The sequence below is a fragment of the Microcebus murinus genome, chromosome 23 (genome assembly GCF_040939455.1).
Source record: "Microcebus murinus isolate Inina chromosome 23, M.murinus_Inina_mat1.0, whole genome shotgun sequence".
In the NCBI taxonomy this organism is placed as follows: Eukaryota; Metazoa; Chordata; class Mammalia; order Primates; family Cheirogaleidae; genus Microcebus; species Microcebus murinus.
This window is the reverse complement of record NC_134126.1, coordinates 17,221,805-17,232,501: the sequence shown is the minus strand read 5'-3', so window position 1 is coordinate 17,232,501 and position 10,697 is coordinate 17,221,805. Positions and strand designations below refer to the sequence as shown.

Here is a 10,697-nt window from a genome sequence, read left to right as displayed (position 1 = left end):
TTACAATAAAAATATGCTGATGACGTCTGGGTGTAGTATAATCCTAGTACTCTGGGAGGCGGAGGTGAGAGGATGACTCAAGGTCAGGAGTTCGAAACCAGCCTGAGCAAGAGCCAGACACCATCTCTACTATAAATAGAAAGAAATTAGTTGGTCAACTAAAAATATATAGAAAAAATTAGCCGAGCATGGTGGCGCATGCCTGGAGCCCCAGCTACTCGGGAGGCTGAGGCAGAAAGATTGCTTGAACCCAGGAGTTTGAGGTTGCTGTGAGTTAGGCTGACACCACTCTAGCCTGGGCAACAGAGTGAGACTCTGTCTCAAAAAAAAAAAGAAAATATAGATAGATAGATAGATAGATGGATAGATAGATAGCCTGATGAATTAATTGATTGATTTACAAAATAAAAGCAATTGAAAGAACTGGAAGACAGTTCCCTTGATTAAATATTCATAAGGATTATATTCAACTCCTTGGAGAGGTTCCCAAATCTATAGAGCTTCTCCAAAATAAGGTTGGCTTCTTCACCATTCCCTAAATCCAAGGAGCTCCCCTTCTATGCAAACCCTATTGTGTAGCCCAGGACCAAATCAGGTCCCACTAGCAAACCAAATCAGTCTAGGTTACTACCATAACTAGTTATTACTTACCAGTAAGTAAGGCAGCTGCATTGATGGGTGATATTTTTCTGCCAAGAGGGGCCCTGTGACATTGCAGGTGGTGGGGGCAGCCGAAGGAGTGTGAAGAGGGGACCCACTAAATGGAGAAGGAGAATTAGGCCCAATGATTAAAACCAATCCAAGAAGTACTAAGCAATAAATTTACCAGAATAAATGACAAAAAGACAAAATGAGGTCAGCTACTTTATCTGTTTAATTTTCATAAACATATTTCAGTCGTGTTTTTATTTTTTTAAAAAACAATTTTATTCACAGCACCATTGAACATCTCTCACCTTTAAAAGGTACACATAGGTACATACATTATTAGGGGATTCACATGCAATTGGTAATGATTGATTTAGACTCCTATCTTTAGAGTTTTAACAAGTCCCCCCAAAGTGAGGATTACACTTTTGCAAAATTCCCTATGAGGACAGAAGAACTTTAAGCAACAAAACTCCACACAATATTGTAACATAACTTCAGACCTCCAGGACGGGGTCACGCTCCCTTGAAAAATCATTGGTTCTGGCTTGTTCTCATTAGAATTCAGAGCAGGTTCAGTGTCTCTGGCCTGACTTTGTGTTAATAGGTGACAGTTGATCATCTAGCAAACATTCAAGAAAGTTTCTTGTAAACAAAAATGCCCAGAATAAAACACCACAAAAGAGAAGCACCAGAAAACGACACATCTGCATTACCTAAGCTTTAGATTTATAAAAACATGTGGATTAGGTTGAGGATGATGGTCCCATGCGAGTTCCATTTGAGAAATTAGTCTTCCTGTTAATAACCTCATTCCCACCTGTGGCCAGTTGAGGGTCAATATACTCAGAAGCACAAACAAGTGACAACATATCGGGTGAATGACAGTTATAAAATAGGCATGCAGTCAGTGATCATTAATCCAAATTCAAAATCCAAATCAGGTCATGTTTCCTAATTTTTCCTAAACTAGTCTTTTTTTTTTTTTTTTTGCAATCTTTAACTGCAAGAGTATGAAAGTAGAATACTTTAAAATGAGGAAATGCATTCTGCCTTCTTGGAGAAAATGGATATAACTGGGGAATGGGTAAAGTTAGCCATAAATAATGAAACTTTTTTTTTTTAATATCTGAACTTGTCATTGGCACTAGGATGAGCTGCTTATGGGAAACTAATAACAAAAAAATCATCAAGCTTAACTTGATAATTTTAAGTATGAAGAATTAAACACCTTAACCCCAAAAATCAATTGTGCTGATATGATCCAGTCTCTTTTAGTAGTAGGCCCGCCAAATTGAGGATATTCATAAATGCAAGAGATCAGCACAAAACAGTCACAGCAAATGCTTTTTTTTTTTTTCATTTCATTCACTGTCACAATTACTGATCTGTATAATAGGATTTGTAAGGACTTTTTGTTTCCAATTACATTTTTTTCTTTCAATGTCCAAAGTTCCTAGGTAGAGTCAACTATGATTTTTTATGAACAATTTGATTTAGCCTTTTAAAAAAATATTTTTGCAGAGTGAATTCCACAGAGTTGATTATTAAAAGTACTCTTGGGCTCTGGAGAGGCTGTCATCAACAATGTCCCTGAACTACCCTTACTTTTAGACAGTGGTTCAAGACTTGGGGCCAAGTTTTTCCCCAGGGGATGTGTGGCAATGTCTGGAGACATTTTTGGTTGTCACACTTGGGGGGATGCTACTGGCATTTATGAAGAGAGGTTGGGGACGCTGCCAACCGTTGTCCCACAGTACACAGGAGAGCCCCACACACCAGGGATTATCCAGTTCGAAATGTCAATAACGCCATGATTGAGAAACCCTGGTGTAAGCACCACAAAAGCTCTTACTACCTCTTAGGGCAGCTGCCTTATTTATTATAATGCAAAATCTACTTTAGTGATTTCCTTGACATTCAAAACACCCATCCCTCCTGAACTTTGGAGTTCCCGATTTACCACCATGGGTTTGCTCAGCCAATGGCAAAAAAAAAAAAAAGTAACTAAATATAAAGAATAATTTCTATTCTTCCTCAAATAATGTCTCATTTTACTGATATTTTATCAAAAAGTTAGAGGGATAGTATTTTCTTCTGTCAACAACGGAATCTGGTAGCCCTGTGGGTATACCTATTGGTGAAATATCATGAAAAAAATTAACCTCTGTTTTCAAAAACAAATTTGGAAGCTGGAAAAGGAAGCAGACACAGTACTTCCTATAACTGGTGCTGAAATAATGTGGGAAGGACTCTTTCTGTAGAAACAGAAGGGCATTCTAGAAGGCCAGATTAGCACACAGGACAACTAGCTCTCCACCTGACACCCAGAGAATGCCATAGACTTTTAAAAAAAATTATATTAGGTTCTAAAAAAAAAAAGGAGGGAATTTTTTGGGAATTAACCTAAGCACACAGGAACACCAAACTAAGCAACTGTTATTTCACATTGACTCCAGTCCATAATTTGGTATGTTCATAAGTGTCAAGAAAGATACTTCTCTGAGATTAGAGTTAATTATTAATATTTTAGAATTAAGTTTCTTTTCCTTTCCAGAAAAATACTTTAGAGATTTAAGTATGAATGCAAACTAATGCATTCCTTTTGCCCAGTTGCACAAAAACTGCGAAATTGCAATTTTCCCTATTAATGAAGGCAAAATTATGTGAAACCAAATTGGACCTTCAAATTTGGAAGTAAGAGACAAATTTCTTCTTTGGCTCCAGCTAAGGCATCTCAACCAATGTTTATGGAGGAGAATTTGGCCACATATCACCAAATTCTTAGAGAATCTTCTGGTCTCTGTGAGTACATGCCACACTTTTAATACTAAAAATAGAAATGTCTTATTTTTTGCCCCATTTTTAGCTTATAAAGTGCATATAATCTAGCCCAATAAACTTCTAGGGATAAAAACATTTGTAGGCATTTTTCTATTTACCTAATTCATAGCCAACTTAAATTCAGATGATAACATTTCAAGGAATAAAAGAATTTCCTATCCTACTGATCATAGCTGCTTATTTGTTTCAGCCTTCAAATGTAAGACAAATTTTTAAAATGATGTTTGTGCTGAAAAACATGTATCCTGTTTCCATTACCAACCCAGCACTTCTGATAAATCCTATGCAGACTCTAAATAGGAACTTACAGCTTAAGAGATGACCATTTTAAGTCGATCTTGCAACCTATCGAAGATCCTAGCTCTCTAGCGAGGTACCTCTCACTTTTCTCATCCTAGGAGACGTTTATGATTTCAATGCTTGCCCTAAACAATGTGTTACATACATGACAGACACCTCTCCATGACCAGTATAGTCTGGTTATGGGTCTGAATCAGATTATACAACATTTATTTGAACTTGGTAAAATGGATCAGAGACATAAAAGAAAATTCTAAGTTCCTCGAAACACATTAAAGACAGCAGTGAAATTCTCATTTCTCCCTCAGACATCAACTTTTCCATCAAGTTACTAGTTAGCAACTATAATAAATACTTTAAAATATGTCCAATTAAAGAAAAGGCAATCTAGCTTATTTATTTGGAAGGAATGAACCCCCAACATCATATATTTTCCTATCCCAGGAATACTCTTTTTTTTTTTTCTAGTAAATGCTGCATAGACCAATGTGATCACATGAAAGAAGACTCAGAGGAAATTTGGACAAATAAGTAAATCATTATCAAAGCACGAAATGAAAACAGTCCCAACTGTACTGACTCTAAAAGACAGTCTACAAGTACTTGTGTCATACTTAAGGAAGTAGAAATAGTCCCTGACATGAAAAAGTGTATTATATATTTAAACATTTGAAACACCCTATAGCCACAGTTGAGTACACAGCAGAAAGTAAACATTAGTTTTCTCTCATCTCACACAAAATGAAGAGATGGTCCAAAACCACTCTTTTCCTGCCCCCTTCCTACTAAACTGCACCTCTTTTAATGTTCTGAGAACATTTTCTGCCTTAATAGGTATGCATTTTACATTTATTCAAAAATCAATCAAAGAAAAAAGATATTTCTGCAGTGCAATAAATACCTAATCTTCCACTTTTATGATCTTTGAGGGGATGGGAAAAATATAGCTGTTATGGTACTTCAGTTTTATTCAATGTATTTAGGCTACGAGCTCACTTGAGAGTCAGTCAGAAGTTCTAATCAGTTTAAGGACAAGAACTTCTTTGAATACTGTGTCAATCACTGAGTTCCAGCCTTCAATGTCCCTGATATTTACACGAGTGCAGTTGGCTTTACAAAAATGTATGTTCAAGCCAAAACTATCCAAGAGCAGCATGAGACTCCCAGGGCAATGGAAAGGGGTTATCAGTTACATACAAATTAACAGACATGTTCAACCAAAATCCCAGACAGCCAACCCCTATGGAACACAGAGAATGCACACTGCAAGTCTGGTCAGAGCCTACAACCCACAAAGCTCTTTCCACAAGCCAAGGTGGTAGTTCCAAAGTGCCTTGTCTACACAGTCTGATGATATGTGGGTACCAGATTAAAAATGCGTGCTGTTGACATAACACTGGTCCTCCTGAGTTTTGAGAGCTGGTCCGTGGTCCTTCAGACACCCGTCCAAAGGCATTTCAATAGCCACTTCCGCTGTGTCTCTTCTACTGAGGCCATCACTTCCGTACGCATCTAGAGGGGGACCACCATTGTGTTCAGCACAGCCATTGACGTGGGCCAGTGGCAGTGCCCCAGGGGGACAGCAGAGCTGTTTAGCACAGCTCTTGGAGATACAGGGTGAGCTGCAGAGCAAAAATAAGTCCTTCTGCTCCGGGGCTTCCTCCAAGTCCACGTTTTCAAACTGGATGGTCACATTATGGATTCCTGCATTGTGGAAGATTTCTCGGATTTTTATGCTGGCATCCTGGTATCCCCTGTCCTTCTGACATTTGATGTGCAGGGTGGCAATGATCTTTCCACTTATAAGTTCCCAGACGTGCAGTTCATGTACACTGCTAATTCCTGACACGGCAGAGAGTTTACTCACTAGAATAGGGAAGAGCAAACGATAGCCAAGGTGAGTGGGGAGTGCTATATTGGAAGCATGGAACTACAGGAGGAATATAGCCTCTTTAAGCACTCTCACCAAAAGGACTGTGTATTTACTAAGAATATCAGGAAGAAAACAAACAAAATGTACCCTACATTTGCTCATAATCTTCTTTCTCCTCTCTGAATTCCCATACCACAGTGTTAGCCCATACAAAGTCATCTAAGAAAATACATTTCACAAGAAAAAAATCTCCAGGGTTGTTGGGTATATAAGGGAATGGACACTCTAATGGACTTCCGGTGGAAGTATAAAGTGGAATGTTTTTTTTTAAAAGGGATAATTGGCAATATGAATCAAAAACATTTACCAAAAATTGTAGTACTAGACATTTAATTGAAAAGAAATAACCAAATATATATGTCCAAGGATGGTTCAGGCAATGCTCTTTGTATTCATGAAAAAAATGGAAATATGATAAGGAAACAGTTAAATCAATTCTATGATGGAATATGATACAGCTTTAAAAAAAACCTAAGTTGCACATTTAAGGATATGAGGAAATGTACATAAGGTATTTTTAAGTAAAAAAGCAAATAGGTAAACTGTGTGTATATAGCATGATCTTTTTTTTATACAGTGCATAGAGAAAAAAATACTAATGGTGGTAATTTCCATGGTAAAATTAGAGATTTTTATTTTCTTATTTAGGCTTTTTATATTTTCCATACTTTCTAAAATGAATGCATTAAATTTAGAGAGATGGCATTGAATAGAGATTAGGAGTGAAAACCTTGCTGCCAGCTAGAGTTTGAATCCCAGTTTAGTCAGTTACTATCTGCATGACCTCAGGCAATTACCTAGCCCCTCCTGCCTCAGTTTCCTTATCTATATATTAGGTCTCGAACCTGGCCTCAAACCATCCTCCCGCTTTGGCCTCCCAGAGTGCTGGGATTATAGGCAGGAGCCACCGCACCTGGCTCTGTATATTTATTACTGGTAGAAATAACAATAATAGTACCTTATAGTGTTATTTTAAGGATCAAAATGAGTTAATATAAGTAAAGCACTTAGAACAGTACCTACCATGTAATAAGTGCCATAAAACTGTCACTATTATTGGCCGGGCATGGTGGCCCACACCTGTAATCCTAGCACTCTGAGAGGCCATGGCGGGAGGATTGCTTGAGGTTAGAGTTCAAGAACTGCCTGAGCAAGAGAGAGACCCCGTCTCTACTAAAAATAGAAAATTAGCCGGGCTTGGTGGTACATGCCTGTAGTCCCAGCTACTTGGGAGGCTAAGGCAGGAGGATCACTGGAGCCCAGGAGTTTGAGGTTGCTGTGAGCTAGGCTGAAGCCACAGCACTCTAGCCTGGGCAACAGAGTGAGACTCTGTCTCAAAAAATAAAAAAAAGTATTGCTATTATTATTACTATGTATTATTTAAAATATCTACTATAAATATACACTATATTATTAAAAGACATAGCCAGTATATATCACAAATTGCTTTGTATATGTTTATCTTGTTTCCTTAACTGGGAAACAAGCTAGCCCTGGGAAGGCAAAGACGATGCTGTCTTACTGCTACTTTCGGTCCTTCCCCTCCCACCACCTCCTCAGCCTGCAGCACTGGGCAGTCTTATGACAGATGTAGTGACCTGCATTGCCCATAAAATTGATTAACTAGAAAGCAGGGTCTAGAATATGAATGATTCATGTTTCCAAAATAAGAATAAAAATAAAGTTCTTAGCAGATATGGCCTTGTTTGAGTTAAAATAAACCTTTGACATGAAGGTAAACAGCCTAGGAATAGGCATTCTTCAAGCATTACAGTCTCCAAAATTTGCAGTTGAGTCAGACAATCCTGGGTCACAAAAGACCTTTGGCTCTTGGAGCCGGGAATCATCATACAAGGCTATAAAACACATGAAGTCTGCCCCTATCACCTGGTGATTGAAAGGATTTCAGAACACATCAATCAAACACTGCTGGGAAATAATGCTGGCCCTTTGGCCTGAGTCACATTAACAGATCAGAATCCAGTCTACTTACTCAGCTCTTCCATGTTCACCCCTTTGGGGACCATCTGCAGCAGAATGGCAGCGGTCTCCTTGATGAGTGGGAAGGCGGATGACAAAATGATGATGACCATGACAATAGTCAGGCTGGGGTCAATATAGCACTGCCAGTTACACGGGTCCTCAGTGTTCAGAGGAAGCACATAGAATATGATGGCCGTGATGACTACAACCACGGACCCCAGGGCGTCTCCCATCACGTGCAAAAGTACCCCTGCCAGGAAGAAAGAAAGAAGGCTACAGCATGGAGCCAAGTTTGGAAGCCATGTGACACTCAAGGACTTGGATTTCGAAGTATATGAATACCTGTTGCTATTTGGTTTCTTTTTCTTTTTTTTTTGAGAGGGATTTGTTTTGTTTTGTTTTGTTTTGGTTAGAACAGCAGAAGGGATCAGAATTAAAAGAAAAAAACAGTAACTGCTTCTCAGAAAATAAAACCCCAGGCCACCACCTCAAGACCCAGAGAACCTGGGAAGAGGAGCAGCAGTCACCTGCAGGAGGAGTGACTGTGTCAACTCATAGTGCCACCCATCAAAGGGCGCAAGCCAGAAGACAGAGCCCTACAAATGAGTTTTCTGTCTCAGACAAGTGTCTCTGCTTTAAATTGTTTTAAACATTTTTAAGAGGAGAAGGAACTAAGAAATATCAAAAGAGTGGTTCTTTTTTATTCTTTGTGTTCCCTCTACCCAGATCCATCTTCCCCCTTCCCCGCAGGCAGTTAGCTACTTGTCACTCTGTCATTTAAACAGCATTTAGTTTAAGAGGGCCTCAAAAACTGGGGCTCTAGCAGTGTTTCCACTGCCTAAAGAACTTTTTGTCACAATAAAAAAAATCAAAATTCTACAGATAATAATAAAAATCTGGTAGATTTAATGAAGGGTAGATTTAATGAAGGGAACAGTTTCTAAAGGTATCAATTATGATATAAAAAACATGCAATCCTCAGCAAAGGAAATTTGGGTGCCCGGTTGTTTGTTAGACATGAACAATTAGGAATCTAAGCACATGAACGGTTAGAAATTTAGTAACTTGGGTGAAAATATGGTCAGAAGGATTATAAACTATAAACGCAAAGTATTTCTTTCTTTCTTTCTTTTTTTTTTTTTTTACAGAAGGCAACATCAGAATCTTGCAAATTCAAGGTGTGGTTTGCAGACCAGCAGCACCTAGAAGCTTGTTAGAAAGCTCAGGCCCCACCTGAGATCTGTAGAATCTGAATCTGCATTTTAACAAGATAGGGGGTGTGGGCATTAAATGCACATAAAAGTTTCCAAAGCACTGCTCTAGAAGAATCCATATATGTTAAGAAAGATCTGCTCGGTCTCTCCATGTATCCACAGAGATTCATTCAGTAGAATTAATAATAAGCCAAATTACTAACAACTCACTCATGGCTAAGACTGACTCTCATTTGGAAGGTGCTTTCATTGGGCTAATTCCTCCTCTTTGCAACATTTCTAGAACTCTGAGTAACATGATAGGTAAGATGGCATTCTGTAAACATACTAAATGGAATTTGTGGCAACTTCCCCCACCAAAAAATTATACAGATATAAAAAGAATCCCTGTATTTCCTTCTGGCTGAGTGTTTACTTATGGTAATAGGATCCTGATTCGATATATACATTAAACATTCCCATTTTCTAATTCTATTCCCTCTTCTCCCCCATCGCAACCCTAAAGTAGCTTCTTATACCCCTGAGCCTCAGAAGGGAAACTCAAAACTTTCCTAGGGGTTGGTCTACACACCTTGTTCCTCTGAAAGGAACTGAAGATTGAAGTTTTAACTTTCTTCAGGACAGTAAACATGCTACCATAAAAACATGAAAACCTAGTATTTCCTGAACTTGAACTTGACATCATTTTCACTGCCTGAGACAGTCATTATTCTCTGATTGTTTCATACGTGTGAGCCTCATTTTCCTCTGGAAGTAATGTGAGGGTCCACATCATACCCCAAATACCCTTTGTTTATATTATAACACTTGAGGCATACAATGTAGGCATTCAGTAAAACAGTATTTTCTAGTTGATGAAGTCATAACTCCCAAGATATAGAGTAACTCTTGTCTTTGATTGAATAATAATTGTAAGGCCAACTAACATACATACACCAGGCATTGTTTTAAGCGTGTTACATGTATTTAAACATTAAGTCCTCTTAAGGACTCTCTAAGGTGGTTACTCTTGTGAAAATATGTAATTCAAAATCTAAGCTGTTGGAACTCTAAATTATTTTGAGCCTTAAAGGAATGTGATTTAGGAGGCCCAGTCATGTGACAGGCAGCTGTAAGCTCTTGTTTGTCTGAATTAAGTCTTTCCCCTTACCTGCCTTGTTCTGTAAAATGCTGTAAATGGCCAAGGGCTTCAGGGAAAAACCCTTTCCCTCTCACTGTTGACTTTCATTAGATATTAACCTCCCTATTATCATTACCTTTCTCCTACAAAGACTTCGTGGCTATCCCAGTGATCTCTTAAATTGGAAAGAAAATGAAAACCAGCTATAAAGAAAAGAAAACAAGCTGCATGGGAAAGAACACAAACCCTAACTAATTAATTAGTTGTAACTCATCAACAGCCTTGTATAGAAAATATAATCCTGTCATATTTCTTTGTCTTCTTCCTATCTAAGCGAGAATTTAGCTTTCAATTCTGGAGCGCTCTCCCCATTTCTCTGGAGTGGTACATCCCAGAATGGCCATTTCCAGCTTTTCACGTGAATAAACCCTTTAACACTGGAATCTGACCTGTTTGATTATTATTTCAGGTTGACACACTCTTCATTTTACAAATGAGGAAACTGAGGCACAGAGTAGCTAAGTCACTTGTCCAAAATCTGACCAGAGCTCTACTGTGTGCACCCTGCCTCATATAAGTCCTAAATTCCAATTTCAGCTTTTCCTTCTGAGAATTCTACTATTAGCCCCTAAGAATTAGATAAAATAGCTTTCAA

General features: G+C 38.3%; 1 protein-coding gene across 3 annotated transcripts in view; it reads right to left on the bottom strand.

Moving 5' to 3' along the window:
* Nucleotides 1-851: 851 nt before the first annotated feature.
* SLC30A10 (solute carrier family 30 member 10) overlaps nt 852-10,697 on the bottom strand; it is a 41,425-nt gene continuing 31,579 nt past the window's right edge. For all 3 annotated transcript variants that reach the window (XM_075997048.1, XM_012791456.3, XM_012791462.3), the window contains exons 3-4: nt 7,719-7,958; nt 852-5,658 (exon numbers count right to left, since the gene is read on the bottom strand). In XM_075997048.1, coding sequence (XP_075853163.1) covers nt 5,162-5,658; nt 7,719-7,958 — 737 coding nt within the window. In that variant the 3' untranslated portion in view covers nt 852-5,161. The remainder of the gene's footprint in view (nt 5,659-7,718; nt 7,959-10,697) is intronic.